General features: G+C 41.9%; 1 protein-coding gene and 1 long non-coding RNA gene across 3 annotated transcripts in view; one reads left to right on the plus strand and one right to left on the minus strand.

The window, feature by feature from the left end:
* Positions 1-5,897, minus strand: part of RNF38 (ring finger protein 38) — a 107,496-nt gene extending 101,599 nt beyond the window's left edge. Inside the window, exon 1 of the mRNA XM_034410752.3 lies at positions 4,598-5,897. Within this exon, the coding sequence (XP_034266643.2) occupies positions 4,598-5,615 (1,018 nt within the window). The 5' untranslated portion in view covers positions 5,616-5,897. The remainder of the gene's footprint in view (positions 1-4,597) is intronic.
* Positions 5,898-7,661: 1,764 nt separating this feature from the next.
* The window catches only part of LOC117661677 (uncharacterized), an 85,940-nt gene continuing 71,743 nt past the window's right edge, over positions 7,662-21,858 (plus strand). Inside the window, exons 1-3 of one of the 2 annotated variants that reach the window (XR_015732318.1) lie at positions 7,662-8,363; positions 11,097-11,275; positions 11,793-12,081. This is a non-coding gene — a long non-coding RNA (uncharacterized LOC117661677). Of the gene's footprint in view, positions 8,364-11,096; positions 11,276-11,792; positions 12,082-21,858 lie in introns of those variants that run through there. The other variant, XR_015732319.1, reaches the window with a different exon arrangement.

The raw sequence follows: 21,858 nt of genomic DNA on the forward strand, positions 1-21,858 counted from the left end.
TCTGGCTTGCATTCCTCGCTTACAGTGGCTATACAGATTAGATGTGACCAGCAACAGCTCACAACTAGATTGCGTAAAATAGTGTGTGTACAAGATTTGGAGAAAAAGTTCAAATATATCTGTCCTCCAGAACAAAAACAGTTTAGTAAGATGTCAATCTGTTGATAGTTGAATAGAAGGGGGAATTCCAGAGGCATGAAAAACTGGCAACACAAACAACTTATTTTATACATTTTTGACGAATACAGAAACACTCATGATTTTGCGTGCATGATAGAAATATCTGAGAATAGTACTGTGTTGGACATGGCTGCCAAACTTTGTTTCTGCTACAGTTTCATCAGTACATCCAGCAACTACAGACACTCTAACCTTTCAAATCTTCCAAATACTAGGAGTAATCTTTACTCCTCTCTCCATATGTATGTATGTCAAGGAGGAAATGGGAGGTTGTATCAATAATATAGAAAGGCCAGTCAAACTCTGTGGTCTCTCAGTTAATTAACTTTTCCAGTGAAACAACGGTGTCAAAAATAGGAAAAATAATTTGAAAAATGGACACGAATAATCCACAGCTAACCTCTCCCTATAACTTTTAATTGACGGTATAGTGTATTCAATTTATTTTTGAGGTTGAAAACATGTAGTCATAGTACTTGTCACAGAGATTCATAGCCCTGTTCCAACTATGGTGGTACTTAATTGGAAATAAAACCATCTGTTTTAGTGATATTTACTGGTCATACTCAATATTATACATGTCTGAATTCAAGTCTCAAATTCAACATCATGATCATAAATAAATAAATGATTATAGAAACTATTAAAATCCAATATAAAAACAATCAAATAACCCCCTCTTTTTTTAGTCAGGCCTATCTATGTATTATTCCAATAATTACAGTACACCTAAATCTAACTTAGAAACTACATTCAATCAAACTGCATGCTTTATACACATTGCAAATTGTTATTGCTATTTGTGCCAGATTATTTTATTTAAAGATTTTTTAGCTATAGATAAAAGAAAATGTTCTGAACTATCTAGCAAAATGTAGAATGCAGAATCTTAACTGTAAGAGTTGTATAAATCTCAGTATTTCACTTAATTAAAAACTAAGCACAAATAGTTGTATTTTACAGTAGATAATGTTGTAAAGAAAGCGTGTAGACCACTGAAATATGCACAGACTCCAGTGTATCTACAGATACTTTTCTCGACACCTGTCAGGTTTCCTGTTCCACCTGACTTTTAAAAAACAAAATAAACAGGAATTATTGTTGGCACGCTGCAAAGTTAAAGCAACACTTTTTAAAGTCAAAAAGGCCTCTGGGTTCTTAAAGTACTGAACAAGTATTCTTAAAAAATAGTGGATTGCTTTGTTTAGAAATGTGCACACTGAGAGAGCCTACACAGGGAAAGGGAAAGAGAAAGAGAACCAGGTTGGTCTAGTTAGTACAATGGCCCCCAAAGTTTTGGGCACCAGGTACCGGTTCTATTGAAAGAGGTTTTTCCGTGGACTGGAATGGGTGTGGTTTTGCATCAGTAGTGGGATTCAATGTTGGTCGCTACTGATTTGCTCGTGGGTGCGTGCACAATGCTTCTGCACATGCACAGAGATGTCTGGGCGGGTGGGCGGAGCCTCCCGCCACCCTTAGCGGGAGGCTCCATGCTGGTTTCGGTGCTTTGCTTGTTTGTGCGGCCCGGTTGGTGACACGCTGAGGCCCCGTGCTGGTTCACGGACCTGGGGTTGGAGACCCCTGGTCTACTCTAGTGGTTAAGGCACCAGGCTAGAAAGCAGGAAACTGAGTACTAGTCCTGCCTTCAACATGAAAGCCAGCTGAGTGACCTTAGGCCACTCTTTCTCAGGCCAAACCCCACCTCATGGATTGTTATTGTGAGGAAAATAGGAGAAAGGAATATTAGATATATTTACTCCCTTGTAAAAATAATAAACTAAGATACAAACAAATAAATAAATGTATCTGTACCAGCCTGCCAGTAGCTTGTGAATAGCAAGAGCATCAGGATAGCCATTCAGTGACAACATCCATAAGAACCTCTTGAAAGATTTTTGTATTCACTGTCCCCAAAGATTCTCTTATATTCATTTACAACATTAAATAGATTATTTCTGGAAAAGGGGCTATGTAAAACTCATTGCCAGGATACCAAAAAAAAAATTGTTTACTTGCTCCATTAAAGGAACAACAGATGTAAACCACATGTGCTATGTTCTGTTTGTGGAACAAACCTATTCTTGTGATGTGTGTGCTAAATTCATAAGATTCCAGAGAAGGTAATTTAACTTCTTTTTTTATTCCAGCAAAATGACTGTAAAATTTGTTCACAGGTTGCTGTGTTTAAGAAAGACTGACATTCCTTGGAACTCACATTTTTAAAACAAGTGATATCTAATTGTGTGATTTTCTTCCAAAATAGAGAAATGTGCTGGCATTTTTATTCTTTGGTTAACTCAGAAAAAAGTTTTCTTTACACCCAACTGCTTTAGACAACAAAATATGAACCTATACGAATTCTACTTGGGTATCCAATAAAGGCAAGTGGAAGCTGACTTTAAAAAGGGTCATGTAAAAAATAGGTTGGGTTTCATAACCTGCAGTGTGTGTGTATTTCCCTCGCATTTGTGTAAGAACAACCAGCCCACACACATCTGGAATTAGGAATAAGATCTCGCAGGGTAGAGGGTGTGTCTTCCAGAAAGAACTGCAGCTGGGGCATTTTTTAATGTATTTAAAAGCATTTTTAATTGAACAAAACTGTATTGTTACCTTAAAACTTTATTAGTCATGGACATTCCACAAATGTTACATTGCTGTATTAATTATTATTCACAAAGAACTATGACTGCTTAAAAAGCCCCAAATCTACAAAGTTCATATAAAAAATGTTCATATAGCTGCCCAGTGTTGCCATATAGGTGACGGGGGGGGTGTCATATAAATATAATAAATTAAAAACGCAACCAATATAAAAAAACTATTGGTTGGTTTGGAGAAATAATATGGTAACACGCTCTAATCCTAGGTATACTGTACTTGAGTTTATGCTGTTGCTGAAATGGATGGAATTTTGAGAAAACAGATTTACTAGAAAAGCACAAAAAGACAAAATATGATTTACCACAACTATACATTTTTTTTCTTGTAGCAGAAGGAAAAGTCACACACTGACTTAAAACAAAAAAATTAGCTTTCAGTAGATTATATTTGTATGACAGCAGTTTAGTTATTGGACTATACCTATTATCCAGCAAGCTCCACTGTTATTTTTTTTTGACAGGCATTTCAAAATTTCAGGTATTATACAAATATAGTTGAATAAACCACTCTCCCATTATGTACTTTGGTTTAACCCAACTTTGATCCTGACCATGCTATTTCTACACACTGAAAAATGTATTAGTGGCAATTCAGTCAAACTTTACCATGTTAAGTTTATTACATCCTTTCAGGCTGCTTGCTGTTTTCTTCCCACCTGACCCTCTTTTTTCATTCTCACATATCCACTGCTAATAGACATTGTCATCCCTTGTTTGAAACCTCCCAACTTCAATTCTAGGAGACGAAACTATCTTAATTGTCCATCCAGATTTAAGAACACACACATCTAATACCAAAGAAATCAGAACTAACTTAACCAGCGGCCAAAGAGCACACATACCATATACAACTGCTATTGCAAAGCACAGTATGACAGAAGCAAAGAACGAAAAAGAAAGTACTAAGTATCCTTCTACCAAAAGAGGGGGAGAAATAAGTGTGGCCAGATATTGCTTATAAACAAACCCTGAACCCACAAAGAGCAAAGCACTACTGGGAAACTGAATTTCTTTCCACCATCTCTTCCTCCTAAGCCTTAAACTAAGCAGCCTCTTTCCCTTGTGCCTCATTGACGCACCTTCCCTAACCTTTCCTTTCCCCCAGTCTCCGATTATAATCATTATTACCACGCTTCGCTATGGCAAAGATCCGACTTCTGATCATTAACGTGTAGAATTGGGGGGGGGGGGTGTTTCGGCAATCTCGAGATTCGTCAGGATAGCAACACGAATCCAGCCGTGCAATTCTAAGCACACGTTAAGGGGGGAGAAAGAGAGAGAGGGGGGGGGGAAACAATAATAAACGAAAAGCCTAAACACGCCTCAGTAGGAAGTTACGTCCCATTGAACTCAGTGGGACTTCACTTCCAAGTAAACACGGTTAATCGGAAAGCTGCCAAGACCTTCCCAAATTCTCTTCAGCCCCCGCCCCATTTTTCTGTCCACCCCCCCTTTTTTTGCACCCATTTATAATTCACCTCAACGCTCTTTTATTAGTCACTTCACGGACATCCTGTCACCTCCCATTCCCGCAAAGCCTGCCTGGAGCAGCCCGTCTCGGCCACCGCTCGCTCGCTCTCCTCGCGCGGCGGCTCCCCTTCAATTGCGACTTCCCAAGACCTTGCTCGTTCGCGCGGTGCCCTCCCCTCCCCTCCGCCGCCCAAAGCCCAGACAACTCCCCAGCTCGCAGCCCGCCCAGCTGCCTGCTCCCGTTGCCTTCCCACCCACCCCCCCTCCCGCCAGGGCCCCATTACCTGGTGCGGGCGCCCGGGCACCCGGCGGGGCTCGAGGGTGCCCGTGTCCAGCGGGGCTGCCCCTGCCTTGGCTGCGGGCGCCTAACTCGGGCAGGCTCGGCCCATGGAGATGCGGTGGGGCAGGCGGCGGAGGCTGGAAGTGCGCGGCGGCGGCGGCGGCTGTAGCTGTGGTGCCGCCGTTCATGGCGAGGAGGCTGAAGAATCCGGAGCGAGAACGGGAGCGAGTCCGGGGGGGCTCCGGCGGCGGCGAAGGGCCCCCAGCGGGACGTAGCGGCGGCGAGGGCGGCAAGAAGGCGAGCAAAGAGGGTGGCGAAGGGGCGCCGGAAGGAGCCGCCGCTCTGCCGCCACCACTACCGCCCGTCCGCCCCGCCGCTTCCCCGCCGGCCTGGCCGTGACGCTGGGGCTCCTGGCGCTCGTCGGCGCCGACGGCCCCTGGGTGGTGGTGGTGGGGCTTGGCGGGGTCCCGGTCCCGGAGGCGGGCGGAGGCAGAGAAGGGGCGGGAGTCGGGCTGCTGCACCGTGCGGGGTGGCGAATTGGCGGCCACCGGCATTCGGCCTCGCTGAGGGGCCGGGGGGTGGTCTGCGCCCAGCCCAGCCCCGCTCGAGATAAGGGGGTGATGGAACAGCCCTTCCTCCCCAGGAGTTGGGGCGGGCAGCCTGCGAAATAGGGGAAGTGCGGCGCGGGTGGTTGAAGAAGAGAGGGGAGGAAACTTCCTTAAGAGGAGGAGGAGGAGCAGCAGCAGCAGCCGAGCAAAGTACACCGGGGGTGGGTGAAAGGAAGGGTGGAAAGGAAGCGATGACCGCTTACCCGCACGGGCAGTTGCCTCCGATTTGCCTCTTCCTGCCTGGCCCGCGGGTGGGGGTACCGGGGCGGGGGCGGGAAGGCTTAATTCGGTGCAATAGCAAAAACAAAAGGCGGTCTTGCTCAGGAAACGCAGCAGCTGCTCGCGCACCGCCTCCCTGCCGGAGCAGCAGCAGCACGCCGTGTTAAGAGCGGGGGAAGGGAAAGCGAAGGGCATCCACGCAGTGAATGTCTGAACGGCACCTTTCTCCGCCGCTGAAAAAGCCACTCTCCGATTCAGATTCAGACCCAGGGCAAAGTAAGGAAGGAAGAAAGAGGAGTCTAGGTTAGAGGCGCGCGTAGCGTGCGCCCGGTCTCCAGTAATAACATCCGAGTCGGTCTTTGTGCGGGTAAGCGTGTATCCTTCTGTGCGCGTGTGTGAGAGCCGCCGCCGTCCCCTCCTTTCTCCACGGCAGGGCCGGGGGGTCAAGCGCGCCCCGGCCTCTCCCGAGCGATACAACTTTTTTTCCCTCCTCTCTCTGCTACTTACAGCTTCCTCTTGACAACCTCGAAATTTATTTATTTATTTAAAAAAAAAAAAAACTACGCTGGCTGCTGCTTCCTTTCTCCCAGCCGCACCGCTGGCTCCGGCTGAGCTACGCAATCGGCTTGAGAAGCGCAGCATAAATTACACGAGGCAGTGGGGGGAGCACAAACCCGCCTGGTCTTTAAAGCTCCCTAGGAGCCTAATCCAGAGAAGCGAAAAGAGGGAGGGTGAAATGCGAGCCCCCGCAGAACAGGCACTCGTGCAGAGAGACAGTGGCCCACTCGCCCGCGTTCCTGGCTTTCGTTTCTTTCGTTTCTACGCGAAGCAAACGCGGCATTGGCCGGAGTGGTTTATTTAATCGCCAGCCTGGACAAATAAATACGGTGTATTGCTAAAGCTGGCGCCGCGCCGATTCTTTCCTACTTCGTAAAGCTCTTGGAGGGGCTGTTTACTGGACGCGGGGCGGACGCGGATGATTCTCAGCGCTGTAACTCTCCCAGCGGCCGCTAAAGGCGCACCTTCAGCCTCACCTGTCCTGACGTGAATCGGGTGTTCTCCCGTAATTAGCGCCCTTTTATTCATCCCGACGGTATTTATCGGGATACCTGTAAGAGCGGATGTTTCATCACTCTTCCCGAGAGGAGGCGTGGAGATTTATTATCCCCTTTGATTATGTCAAGGGACCTGAGGTGGTGCTGGCTTCGATTCATGAGAATTTGGAAAACTCCCGAGGTTTTGTTAAAAGTACTCTGAAGCGGTTGTCCTTCCCACCCTCACCCAACCTCGAGTTTGGAGTAAAGAAGAAAGATTGCCAGGATCCGAAGACAAAATTCTTCTTTCCTTGTTCACCTGTAAGAGTAATCTAATCGGAATTGTAGGCTTTTAAGGGAGCATTTTTCTTCGCCTTATAGAAGACTTAAGGCTCCCGTCGCGTATGCTAGTTTCGTGAGTCACCCTCCACTTCGTCACGTGTGTACATCCCTCATAAAGGAAGGGGTTAACATTCAGATGAAGGATGGACGCACGTGTTTTATATGCATCCGGGAATCTGCTCACTGCTAAGCTAAAACATTTGTAAATTTGTTGGTGGGAAGTTGCTAGGGGGAGTGGAGGCTTTTTCCTGAGGAGTTCTGACGACGGGATACGAAGAGTTTCCACAAAGACAGGAAACCTCGTCTGGCTACAGCGACCGCGGGGTGAAACGTGCAAAGATCAATAGCACTGGGAAGCTTTGCTTTACAGGCAGACCTGAGCAGCCAAACCCGGAATCATCCTCACTCCTCCCCCGCATTTCCCCGTCTTTGTTCCCGGAAATTCTGGGACCGGGGGGGGGGGATAAAAAAAACCAATGGAAAAAGTCTCTCTTTCAAATCCTGATCAATGATCCCTTATTCTGCGATGCAGCAGGGAAGTCCACTTTAGGCATCTCTTTTGAGGAATCCCGCAATTTAGCAAACTACAAAACTTTTTTCTCCCCTCCTGATTGAAGAAAAAAAAACAACAGGCTTATTGTTTTTAAAATAATGCATTCTTCCTTCTCGACTTTGTCGCCTTCGGCTGGAACCCCTTTTCCCTTCCCCTTCCTTTACCCTCCCGGGTTGCGAGCTTCGTGGAAGGCGGGGGGGGGGGGAGCGATCGATTGGGTAGCCAGGCGATTGCACGAGGCTGATCGCGGGGCTCCGGGGCTGGATCGTTCCATCCAGCGGGCGCTTAGGTTGTGGCGGTGGGGGGGGGGGAGGGAGAGCGGGACGGAAGAGCCGCCGGACAAAGCTGGGGCCTGACGGAGGGAGGTGCTGTAAGAGCCGGAAAAAGAGAGGGAGGAATCAATTATGTTCCAACCCACGCCGCGGCGCTTTGTTGACAGCGGGCTTTGTGGCCGCAGCTTGCCTCTGCTGCCGGGGTGATCTTGCCTAAACTTAGGCGGACAATACCAGCAGCAGCAGCAGCGCTACCAGAATATAAATTCTTTTGCTTTTCAACAGCTTTCAGTCCCTTAGACACACGACGTTATGGGCACTGGGCATTCAGCTTAGATTGGGCCACAGGATATGAATAACGCCGAGCCTTTTCGGACAGTTCGAGGGGGGAAAAAAAGTTTAAGTGATCCCGGTGAGACTTTGTGTTCTGGAAGAAAAAGGCTCGGGCACGAGCTGTCAGGGTCAGTACAAGCCTTTAAAAGAAAAGAAAAAAAAGGCGAGGAACATCTGGCCAAGCACGCTGCAGACTCGCAGGAAGCTGTCGCCGTGAACAAACGCTGAAGGGGCGGCGGGGGGGGGGAGAGAGCTGCATCCTGACGATTTTCTCCCGTCTTGCGAAGTGTTAATAATACATACACGAACACGAGTTAATTGTGTGCGGGCTCTCTGAAAGCTTGGCCCGGTAGAGCCTGCTGTGTGACACAGGCTCAGAAATGCATTAACGGGAATTAAGACTCTCTTGGTAAGTAGGACTGCAGTCTAAACTAAAGGGTGTTGGCAAATGTTAGTGAGGGTTGGAGGTGCGCAAAAAAAAAAGTGGGGTTAGGCTGTATATCAACACAATTGAAAGTAACTGCATGTCCCAGGTTCAAAGCCATCTGCCACCACACAGACAATTCAGATTTATCCATAATGCCCCCAAACCAGCCCTTGACTGTCGCAGAGTACATGGTACATAGGTGAGATGGAGATTTGTCTGCACATCAGGGTTGTTTTCTGAATAGAGTTACACTCCTAACCATGTTTACCTCTGAACTGAAACCCATGAGAGACTTCAATTATTATTTTTTTTAAAAAAATCTTAGGCTGTGTTCATATGACCCATGTAATTGTGATTAATCATTGGTTACTCAAAATCTATTTTATGGTTTCAGTCGGCTTACTGACCCAAGGGTTAACCACACTATGAATTCACACCACACAAATGTGGTTGGCTAATTTATGGTCTGGTGCGTTGCTACAAATTCAGCCATCATTTCAGGGGTGAAATCCAGAAGGTGACAGGTTCTGGAGAACTGGTTAACGGAATTTTTGAGTAATTTGGAGAACCAGTAGCGGAAATTTTGAGTAGTTTGGAGAACCGGCAAATGTCACCTCTGACTGGCCACAGAGTGGGATGGGAATGGAGATTTTGCAGTATCTTTCCCCTGCCACACCCACCAAGCCATGCCCACCAAGCCACACCATGCCCATCAAGCCATGCCCACAGAACTGGTAGTAAAAAATATGGATTTTATCAGTGCATCATTTGGCTAACTTTACAGGATATTAAGAATGCAAAATGATCTAAAATCACAGTTTTGTAAACAACTATATATTGAAGAGTATTGCTTACTGTATTGGAACAGGAGCTTTGGAACCAAAATGCAGAACTTTAAAAAAAAAAACTGTTTCCAGAGAAATGGAAGTTAGTATTTAGTTGGTTAGTATTCACACATTGTTACCCTGTCAGAAGGCAAGGAATACTTAACCCTGGTGTTATTTATTTATTTATTTAGAGTGTCTCTTGAGGCCAGACATGCAGAATATGAGCCTGAAGATTAATTTTCAGTTGATAATCCCAGATGTTTAATTAGTGCAGCAGTGGCCTGTTCCACTGTCAAAATTAATCAGAAAAGGTGTCTTAAACAGCAAACTGGTAATTTTGTTTAGAAGCATAAAACTGAAATGTTTGGTTAGTCTAAGAAACCTTTTGGAATTAACCAGTTCTAATGCAAAAATACTTATTGCTGGAAGAAGTTACATTAGTATTTGCTTATTTGTTTGTAATAGTGGACATTTAGTAAAACGGTATTAATTTACTAACTTGGCAGGGTTTAGGAGCTATAATCAAATAGCAATCTCTCTCTCTTTTCTCTCATCTCTCTTGTCTCTGTTTTGCTCTGTCTCTGGTTTTTAATAAATTAAAATTATGTTTATTAGCTTAACAGCTCATTAAAGTATCTTTTTGACAGTGAAGTAAGTCCAACATTATTTGTGGCATTGTCTACATCACCAAAGCAAATTTTCATATTTTCTTGTCATAATTTTAATGTGATTTATCTCAAGGCAAGCTACACTGCTCATCCCTAGGAAAGGATGACTAGGAAGAATACCTTTTCAATGGCAGCCTATGGAACACACTGAGCCCTGGACCTCAACAGGCCTCTCTAGGTTTCTAGCTGCCCATAAAGCTTTGAAGGTCTAGCTTTGACTTGTACAAGATTTTTGTTGAATTTAAAGGTTTTTTTTTAACATGTTTAGTTTCTATAGTCTATGCACCAAAGACAAATTCCTTGTACGTCCAATCACACTTGGCCAATAAAGAATTCAATTCTATTCTATTCTATTCTATTCTATTCTATTCTATTCTATTCTATTCTATTCTATTCTATTCTTATTATATTTTCTATGTTATAAGATGGGCGGCTATATATAGTACATGTTTTAAATAAATAAATTATACCCCTGGGCCCTGGCTTTGTATTTATGTAAAACTGGTAAGGACATTGCTTTGGCTTCCTAATGACTGACGTTCCATATCCTGGGAAGGCAATTGTTGATGTATAATTTCTGCCCATGAGGACATAGAGGATCAGTAGCTTCGTTAATGCTGAGGAATTCATTTCGCCATAAACCGGGGCTGTCAGTTACAATTGGCTATATGGCGTTTGGCTATGAGTCATGGTGGTGTAGTGGTTAGAATGCAGTATTGCAGGCTAACTGCCCACTGCCAACAGTTCAATCCTGACTCAGCATTCCATCCTTCTGTGGTCGGTAAAATGAGGACCCAGATTGTTGGGGGCAATATGCTGACTCAGTAAACCACTTAGAGAGTGCTGTAACTATTATGAAGCAGTGCATAAGTCTAACTGCTATTGCTATAAGGTCATGGTAAACATGCACTACTTTTATACATTACACTAAGCCATACAGTTGTTAAATTAGGCCCAATCACAAATCAAACTATTATAAACTATGATTTGCAAAATGGAAGGGCTGAGTTTCCATAACACCCTAAGCTAAACTAAGTGAAGTGTACTACCGGTATGTCTGGATGTGACAAGCACAAGCATTCAACCTCTTTTACCCCTGCCTCTCATTTTGCCAAGATAGTAGGAATGTGAAAGTAAGAGGCCCCTTGTGGGGAGGGATCAGAACAAGCCAAGGAGTTGCTAACCAGAACTCTCCCCCACTTGTCATTTTGTCCTTCCAGAATCCACCACAGAAATTTTTCCTCTTCATATCCAGAGCCATTTCTAACCACGGAACCCGAGTTACAAAGGAAAATAACTTTCAAGTGGGGATTTGTAACCAATAATCGCTTGAGAAAGAACTAAACATTCCCTTGCTTATTCGCCAGTTCTCTACTGAAATATTTATTATAGGAGAAAGGTGAGCATTGTTTTCTGTAGCCCATCCAGCTTGATCCTCTCAGTAGGAAGAAGTGGATATGTAAGGCGAAAAAGGGGCTTTTATCAAGGCCTTCTGTCATGATATTTAAGTCTGAAACTCTTCATTGATAAAGTACAAGAAATTGGAGGGGGGGGACTACTATATCCTACACCACTTGGGAAATCACTTGTCCCTACAATTCTGAAAATAATAGTGATTGCTTAGATACAAAAAGATACAAAACATTTTGTTTTGGACGTGTTATTTATTTCCACAAAACTCTTTTGTGTTACTCCTTTTATTTTATTTTTTTATGTTTTAAAAAGTATTTTTTACTGTAATAGCAATTCTTTGTGACCCAACCTGAGACCATGCTGAAAGACATAGTATAAATTATTTTATTCATTATTAGCATCATTCTCATCAACTTTCAATAATCTTAATTAGTAAAATACCCTGTAGCCCTACTGCATTATCATCTCAAGTCTCATTCTCCCCTCCCCTTACTTTTTTTCAGAATCAATATCAAAGCACTATGGTACATATTACCCTCACTAAATGAATAGCTTAGAAATCTACAAAAGGAAATACAACTGCTTCTGTGCAAAGAACCATTCGTTTCATTGAGGAAATTTTCTTGTGAATATTTTCTTTGCTCAGAATTATAGCTTGTTAAAGTCACAGAAATCATTTTCAGAGGAAGTATATCAAGACTTGCAATGATTAATTAAATGTAGTTGAGAATGCAAATCAGTATTTGTTGGCCATGGTTATCTGCTTAACTTCTACACCAGTGATTCTCAACCTTAGCAACTTTAAGATGTCTGGACTTCAATTCCCAGAACTCCCCTGCCAGCATGCTGGCTGGGGAATTCTGGGAGTTGAAATCCAGATATCTTAAGGTTGCTAAGGGGGAAAAACACTGTTCTACACAGTGCATGGTATAATCTTAGCTGGACTTTGAGCTTACAAGCCTCAATATAACTGGCTCCCTCAGCCAACAGGACAGACTTAATATTTGTTGAAAAGGTGATTGCATGGCCTCTTAAAAGGGATTTTCTCCAATAGGTTCACCCGGTCCAGATTTTAAAATGACATAATTGAAATCTACAGCTAATGAGCCTGCTTAGCTCAAATTAATCTGTACACATTGATTTTACCATTTCTCTGCCTATTTTCTTTATCTTCTCAGACCTAAGAATATTGTTTCATACTACCACCCTTTCTTAGGTTCTTGTATATTTTCATGATCATTTTCATTTCTTTTTCCAGATTCCATCTTTTATAAAAATTCCTTTGAAGCAGGGGTGAAATGTAAAATTTGTTACTACCGGTTCTGTGGGCATGGCTTGGTGGTGGTGGTGGGGTAATGTAACTGGGTGGGCGTGGCCAACTTTTTTTTTTTTTTAATTTTTCCAAGCATTTTTTCTAATGCTTTGAAAAGCCTCTCTGCCGATCTGGAACTCAGCTGGGATCGTCAGAGAGGCTTTTTAAAAAATGCCTCTCTGCCAATCAGGGAACTCAGCTGGGATCATCAAAGACTTTTCAAAGCATTTTTTTTACCACCTCTTTGGCCAAGAGGTTGCAGAAAAAAATGCTTTGAAAAGCCTCTGACGATCCCAGTTGAGCCACGTGATCATTAGAGGCTTTTTTTTAATTTTTAAAACCATTTTTTCTACAACCTCTTCGGCGAAGAGCTTTCAAAAAAGCAAAAAAAAAAAAAAAAAGCAAAAAAAATGCTTTCAAAAGGCTCTGACCATCCCAGCTGAGTTGCCTGATCGGCAAAAAGCCTCTGCTGATCAGGCAACTCAGCTTGGATCGTCAGAGGCATTTAAAAGAAAAAAAGGGTTTTTTTCTTTTAAAACCCTTTGACGATCCAAGCTGAGCTGCACGATCATCAGAGGCTTTTTTTTTTACTTTTAAAAGCATTTTTTCCGCGGAAGAGGTTGTAGAAGAAATGCTTTTAAAAGTAAAAAAAAAAAGCCTCTGATGATTGTGTGTCTCAGCTGGGCATGGTGCGGGGGGCGCAGGGATTTTTGCTACTGGTTCTAGAACCACCCGCCGCCATCGCTACCGGATCAGGCAATCCGGTCTGAACCAGGAGCATTTCACCCCTGCTTTGAACCATTCTACCAGAATGAAGCAACCAACTGTATATACTTGGTTCCCAGATAGTTTCACAGTTTAATCTGTACATGATATCTTTAAATCTAAAAATGTAGCATGGTGAATAATGAGGTTCAATTTTCTATTTTTTCAAATCCTGAATGGAGTTGTTCTCAGGCCCCAGAAATGGACCTCAACCAGTTTCTATGGATTTACATATGCATTCAAAATCAAATTTATTTAGAACAAACTGTTCAACCCTAAATATAAAGGAATACCAGATAACCAAAAGATAAATATATAAATATAAATGTATTGATAATGGATAGTCCAGAAATATAACAGGCATTAGATTAGGAGTATTAAATCAGTTAATTAATTTTAATTGACTACCATTCTTTAAACAGTTAATCATTAAAGTGGATATATTTTCAAGAAGATTTCTCTGCTATTTAAGTAAGTGAGCAATAACTTATACCTTATTATATAAAAGGCTCCATAGTCAGTCTTGTAAAGAAATACAATTTTTAATCTCTTATTCTTCATTATAATGTATCAAAACCAAAAGAACAACAACAATAAAAAAAAACAGATGAACTTCCAAATATCTACAATTAAAATCTGTTCTCGGTAGTTAAAATTATTCCCCTGCATATAAATCTACCAAGCTTTAATTAAAGAATGTATCTCATACAATAACTGAGGCCAACCATCACTGATTCCATTCAAGAACTCCATTTTTGGATGCGTTCATCCCATGCTCTGAGACAAAGAAGCAAGTTTCAGGGCTTCACAGAAGGCCAGCAAGATTGGAGCCATTTGAATTTCAGGTGGTATGTTCTTCAATGGGACAGGAAAAGCACATCTCCAGTGTTCCATCAGGTGATACTTTTGTAGAAGGGACCTGAAGCATTCCCAACCTGCTGAGTCATGTGGCATAAACAGATGATTGGAGATAGGTAATCACAAAAATAACCCAGCCTAGTACCATAAAATATTTATAACAGAGTACATACAGGTACATCAATTGTACCTATAGGGAGCCAGTGCAAGTTGTGAAGCAGTGGTATTTCACAAATACACCAAGATGCACACATAACTACTCGTACCCCTGCATTCTGGACCAGTTGCAGCTTCCAGGTGTTTTCAAGAGCAGCCCTATGTAGAGTGCATTGCTGTAGTCCAGACAAGAGGTGATCAAGGCAAGTGACCATAATCAAGGCGTTCCAATCGGGTGAAATGCTCCCAGTTCAGACCGGATCACCCGATCCGGTAGCGATGGCGGCGGGTGCTTCGGAGAACCGGTAGCAAAAATCCCTGCTCCCCCCCATGCCCAGCTGAGTCGCGCAATCATCAGAGGCTGGTTTTTTTAACTTTTAAAAGCATTTTTTCTACAACCTCTTCGGATGAAAAATGCTTTTAAAAGTAAAAAAAAGCCTCTGATGATCACGCGGCTCAGCTGGGATCATCAGAGGCCTTTAAAAGCATTTTTTTCTGCAACCCCTTCAGTCGAAGAGGTTGTAGGAAAAAAAATGCCTTTAAAAGCCTCTGGCGATTCCAGCTGACTTGCCTGATCGTCAGAAGCTTCTAAAAGCATTTTTTTCTGCAACCTCTTAAGGTTGTAGAAAAAATGCTTTTAAAAGTAAAAAAAAAAAAAGTTGGGCACGCCCACCCAGTCACATTACCCCCACCAAGCCAAGCCCACAGAACCAGTAGTAACAAATTTTAGATTTCACCCTTGGTTCCAATACAGAAAGGGTACAACTGGCACATTAGATGGATCTTGGCTATAGATGCTACTTGCTTTGTCTGCAGGAACTGAAAGTCCAAGAGGACCCAAAAATATGCATAGGTTTTGTATGGGAGAGTGCATCCCCCTCTAGACCTAAAGATAGACAGTTTTCCACATTGATGTCCCAGAACCCATAGCCACTTGGTCTTGTTCGGATTAAATAAAAGCCTGTTTTTTATCCATCAAGGCTCCCCATAGCTTTCAGACTGTTTACTCTTTCAGGGTATTCAAGTTAAAAAAAATTAAATATCTCAAAGGTTGTAGGAGTCAATAAAAGAGAATATTTGTAGCTAAAAGGTGAAATGAGTGGTATTTGGTGCTCTCAGAACTTGGTTGTTTTCTTGAATATTACCTAGTTTGGGTAATGAAATGTCTACAAGAAAACAGTCAAACTCAGAGAGCACCATGGTCACAACAATATGTTTTTATTGTTTTCGCTACAACTGTCTTGAAAACCTGCCAATTTTCCTTAAGTAAGTATCAGCTTAGAAAATTTGTTTGTTTTTGTTTTTTATTTAGTTATATTTTTATGCTTGTCTTATGTTTGATGTATTTTTGTCACTTTTTAATCAGTCCTGTTATTCTCCTGCCCTCTTCCCCCTTATGTTTGTATTTTAAATGTTTGTTTATGAAATATAATGAAGATATGTGTAAACAAATATTTTTTTCAAAGGTATAAGTCTGTACTCTATATGATAAAGGAACAATATACAAGGTGTACCAAAAGTCAGGCCCATTAGACAAATTATATTAACCTGCATATTTGAACAGGTTGCCATTTCCTTTTGAATATTTTCTTACTCTTTGACATGTGACCTTTGAATATTCCTAAGTACAGTAGAATCTTCTGTGGGGGAAAAAAGAATTAGTAAAATATTGTGATTGGCCTATAAACCCTGTCTTGATTCACCCTTTTTTATCTAAAAGTGTGACTAATTTGATAAGTTTCATTGTTTATGATGAAAGAGTGAGAGAATTATTGATGATGAGAGGCTACGAATGTGGGACAGAACATTTTTGGTAATGTCAACGGTGGCTAATGGAAAAACACAGATATAGAGAAAAAGAAAAGCAAAGAATGAAATGACTACGAAACTAAAAAGTCAATTGATCGTGAAAAATAAAAATACTTGAGAAATGTAATTAATCATCAGCAGGATGTGCAGTAAATGGCTGTAACAAAAAAGAATGTGAAATGCTTGGAGGCAGTGAAAAGAATTAGGTTAAAAAATGCCATGACAAGGAAGTATAAAAAAGAATATTTGGTACAGAGATGATGTGAAAGAAAATGTGGATGGAGAAATTATTTACTTATTTAGAAATGTTATATGACTGCCTAGTATGAGCAAATTACTCTGGACAGCAACAAGAATGCAAAAACTGAACAAAACAGATAAGACGATTGAAAGCAATCATAATAGAATACAGGAACCAAAGCATCTCGCAGCTCCCCCAAATCCCATTAACATCTTGGTCCTAACACCTGAGGGAAAAGCAGGATTTTTTTACAGCACAGCTTTCTGTGAAGAGCTAGATTGGAGCTTTCAGATCTCAGGGGAAAAGATCTATACGGAAGGGGCTGCAAAGAGAGGATATGTCTTCTCATTCCCACAGAATGGTGGACTTAGAAGGGACTTGTGGAAAACCCACCCTGTTGGACCTGACAGAAGCTACTGGAGAAAGGAGGTCCCTCGAATAACATCCTATGCCGGTGATGCCAAGATAAGTGTGTCACAGGCGACACTCCATGTCATTTTTGGTGATACATACCAGACCTAGTCGCGTAAGAGGACCGTGTTGTTGCATGACTTCTGGAGCTTCCAAAAAGCACACAAGAACAGAGCATGTTTTCCCACTCTTTTCAGAAGCTGAAAGGTCACGCGAGCGTTTTTCAAAGTTTCTAGGCCTCAGGCAAACTGGAGCTGTCTTGGATGGCATTTTGAAAGATATTTACAATTAGGTAAGTATTTATGTCTATGGAGATTCTCAGTCATCCAGGTCATGGTTATCCCAAAAGCATTCCCCCACCTCCCACCCCCGGCAAAAGACAAATGGATTTTGTTTTTTCCTTGAAGATGTTTCGCTTCTTCAGTTCTGACCAAATAGTGAAGGATGGAAGGATTTACTTTTATTTTTCACTCCGTAAGATGCAGAAGACCATAAGACGCACCTAGGTTTAGAGGAGGAAAACAAGAACAAAAGTATCAGGCGGAGCCTGAGAGGATCACAGATAGGAGCCTATTGACTCCTGCACTGCAGAAAAGAAACGAAGTGGAGTTCAGCACTGTAAAAGGATCCTGCTGCCACGGCCCGGCTACTATTCACCAGCACCGTTTCCACCCACTTTTCAGGGGAGTGGGGGGGGGGAGTGTGTCTTATGGAGCGAAAAATACAGTATATTATTTGCAGTCATCTGCTTGTTAGCATTCTTTTACTGTCCCACTTTTGGGACAAATATGTAAATATGTATGTGTTTATTTATTAAAGAACACATTTAAATAATTTAATTTATTACTCTTTGTTATGAATTCTCTTTTGTCCACGGGGTGGAGTGGTGACATGCCAGCAGAGTCAAGATAGGCATTTTCTGAATTTTTGGCACGCTAAGACCAAAAGGTTTGCCATCACTGTCCCTATGCCAGAAATTTACTATAAATCAGTGCAGTGGTGTCACATGAGCAAACTTAAGCATACCCAACATTGTATACGTTTGTTGCCTTCTGAACCAATTGAAGCTTCTGTGTGCTTTTCAAGGGCAACCCCGTGAAGCCTCCAGAAGAATGTATGGAATTAAAACAAAAGTAATAAAATTATTTGGAATAAAACTGAAATAATTATCAAGATTTGTATGAGAGTAACCATGGTACCTTGAAAAGTGAAATTGAAATGAATGGTTTTATTGTTAATTTTATTGAAAAAGTAGATGAAAAGGAAGTCACAAATGCTTTGAGGATGTTGGGAAATGGTAATGCCCAGTTATGGATGTTGTATCTGGAGAAATGTTAAATTATCAATGGAGTTTGCTTATGAAGTGCTTATGCAATCTTACGTTGTGTATGTTAAGATGATTTCTGTGGCAAACAATTGGAAAAATCCCATTATTCTCCTATAAAAAGGAAAGATAGAAACAACGATGCAGGAATACCCAGAAGTTAGTTTCTTAAGTACACTTAAGAAGATTTCTGTTTCAAAGTGTCATGGCCTGCTTGGATTCAGAAGAGTCTAAGATGATGCTACTTGAGGTGTGCTGGACAAATGTGTGGAAGAGTAGAAGGGTGCAATTTTGAGGTCCAAAATGAAAAATAGCTTCAGAAGGAGATTAGCAATCAGGAATATGTGGATAATGGACCTGGGGAACATGTAGGGTAGCTGATGGCATCAGATGATTCATTGGATCCCAGATTCCCCAGTCCTAGAACAGGTGTGCAGATTGCCCACCAGTGCAAAGGCATTAAACATGTCTCCTCACCCATCAGAGATACTCTACTCCAGTCCTCGATTGTCTGGAGCTAGAGCAGGTACTATTTAAGAACTACTTTTGCTAGCAATCCTCTGTTGGAAACAAACCACTCCACTTAGCAGAACTCTGTGCACTTGTCAATGGAACCCATTGCTTGTGGAAACACTGCCCTTTGACCCCAAACTGATTGATGACATGTGCTTGGGACTTTTAGACTTCTGTACTATGACCTGGCCATTATTCTGCTCTTCCCCTTAGATCAGAGATAGAGAACAATGGCCCTTTTCTGACTTGTGGACTTCAACTCTCAGAATTCCTGAGCCAGTATGGTTGGCTCAGGAATTCTGGGAGCCGAAGTTCACAAGTCATAAAGAGGCCATCGTTTCCCGCCACTGCCTTCGATGCTGGCTGTTTGGAATTCTTTGCTAGCAAGGCGTTTCGGAAATGGGGCTTGGTTCCTACATGCCTGCATTTGTACCCATGCCATGCCTGCCTTGTTTTACACAAATCTGAAGCCTTGTAACTAAATTCTTTGGGATAGGATAGGAAGAGTGCCAGGGAATGACAATGAGCAGTTTTTGAAAAAAAGCATATATCTGGTATGAAAATCAGATTTTTGCATTCATTGGAAATGTGCGAACGTAAGAAAGGTTATGTTAATTTTAAGAGAACGAATCATAAAATGAATAGACTCGCAATATAGAATATTTTGGGCCTTGTTTGTAGAATGGTATGTAATTTGAAGCACCAAGTACAAGTACGTTGATGCCATTCTATTATAAGGCATTTTAGATTAAAATTAGTATTTAAACAAATTGGAAGCCAATGCTGGACTAGGGTGTAATGAACTTCCAATACTACTGCCAGATGAAAGGCACCTTGTTGCATTTTACATCAATATGGAGTTGAAATTTGGTTGCTGAATTTGATGAAAATGTTACATCAAGGAAGTAATACTATCAAGAATAAATGGAATGTTTAGAAAATAATTCAACAAATTAGGAATATGGCAAAGATGCAGGTTAACTCTCTGATTCATGTGTATATGGATCAACAGATAAGGTAATTCAGCTAATGTTAGAGGGATTGGTGGTGAACATGAACATACATGTACTCTTGTATGCATACAATATAAAAGTTGTGGCCCGAGGCCCTAACATGCTGCTTTTCTATTATGAGACCTGAAATATGGAAGAGCCTTTCCTGGACAACCTGATGCAGTTGGCTGAGAATCCGAATTATTTCCAATAAGGATTTGAAGATGAACATATCAGACCTGTTCTTGTACAGGGAAAATGAAGTGAATAGCTGAAAATTATAGATACCATAAATGGCTGTGAGAGTTCTTTGCTGTCCAAGGACTGGACGCAACATAGCGTAGTAAATTTGTGCATAATACTTTGTTGTTGCAGTACGCATCTTCCTCAAACAAGAAGTTATTGCTCTGTTCACCTCTACTTCCACCCTTCTAGGTCTTTGCAAGATGATGTTGCCATGTAAAGATGTCTTCCAAACTCAGTTTATTATACTTAGCCTTAATACTCACTTTACACAAAAGTCTCAACATCTATAAAGGAGCATGCAATCATTTGCCTTTTTCCAAAAGTCTTGCACTAGTTGGGAGAAGGTGCTGTTTCACTGTGGTTGCTCCTCTTCTAGATGCTGTCAAGTTCCCAGCCAGTTTCCAAGCTCTCTTCTTAAACATTGCCTTGGAACGCTAGCTGAGCTTTACACCATGCTCCAGGCAAGACACCCACTAGGATATGCTGCTTACTGTAGCTGATTGATAGTGGCAGTTGATTGATAGTTGACTGATAGTAATATGGCCTTCCTGTAATAGCTGTTAAGCTTCCGACAGTTGCCTCCTGCTTCCTCGCCTATATTCAGTTTGCAATCTCCATTTCTCCTACATGCTCACATCCACTCTGTTTTAGCATTTGCTTTTGTAAACTAAGGGTCTTAGTGGGGTGACACTGCTTCTGGATGTCTGGCACATCCTTGAAAATGCCAGGGTGTGGCTTAGTTAGCTGGACAGCTGGACAGCTGGCTTGAATGTCTATGAGTGTGAGGGGATGGCTGAATGCCTGAGAGAAGCAGGGGCAAAACCGGTCTGCATGCCTGCAGCTACTTTTGAAATGAGCAGACGACAACCCCAAGTTCACCCCCTCATAATGGCAGAAAGAAACAAAACCCCCAGCAATTAACGAAGTTAATTAGGGGTTGAGAATGCAGGTAGAAAGGTAATGGGAGTTTATTGCAAAGTACGTGTGTTTCAAAAGAAGTAAAGTTACCTAAGTCTGCCCATTTTTCAATACAGAAATTAGAGCTGAGTATTTTAGGAGAAACTTAAAAGTAATTCAGCAGAAATAGGAGTCTTAAGAAGAAGTATCTGTCATTAAATAAGGTGAGAGTGGGTGCTAAATAAATACCGGTATATTTGGATTACAAAACGAATGACCAGTATAAAAAAGGTACTTTGATATAGTTTGGCTATTTAGAAAGAATGAATGAATGAAAATCAACTTTTAAAATGAATATATGAAGGAAGAGTGAATGGATTGAGAGGTAGGGGAAGATGAAAAAAGTTTTGATTGGATTTAGTGGATAGGGTCCTCAAAAATAAATAGGTGAGATGTTTAAATGATTAAATAATACAGTATGAATAGGATACAGACTTCAAAGAAGCAATGATTGTTTGTAAGAACATGGAATTATGAAGCAGTCAAGTGGAAATCTTGGTGTAAACTAGTTTTAGCTGTACTTCCTTATTTTATCCTTTTTTTTTTATTTGATTTATATGCCGCCCTTCTCCGGAGACTCAGGGCGGCTTACAATGCGTTAAGCAATAGCCTTCATACTTTTGTATATTTTTATACAAAGTCAGTTTATTGCCCCCACAATCTGGGTCCTCATTTTACCTACCTTAGAAAGGATGGAAGGCTGAGTCAACCTTGAGCCTGGTGAGATTTGAACTTGCAGTAATTGCAGGCAGCTGATGTTAATAACAGTGCTTCAGTCTGCTGCGCTACCAGTGCTCCTTAAGTCTTTTGACTTATTCTTTTTCTATGCTTTGGACCCTCATTCCCTGCTCTTCCCAAGATTGGATTGGCCCTGACTCTGCTGGTCTTTCAGAAGGCCCCTTTAACCTGGTTATTGTCTGAGGCATTGGGTTTGGAAAGTTAATGAGCCTGTCAGTTATTGTTACTTTTGTTGATGGTTCTTCTT

The sequence above is a fragment of the Pantherophis guttatus genome, chromosome 2 (assembly GCF_059756535.1).
Source record: "Pantherophis guttatus breed Tessera chromosome 2, ASM5975653v1, whole genome shotgun sequence".
In the NCBI taxonomy this organism is placed as follows: Eukaryota; Metazoa; Chordata; class Lepidosauria; order Squamata; family Colubridae; genus Pantherophis; species Pantherophis guttatus.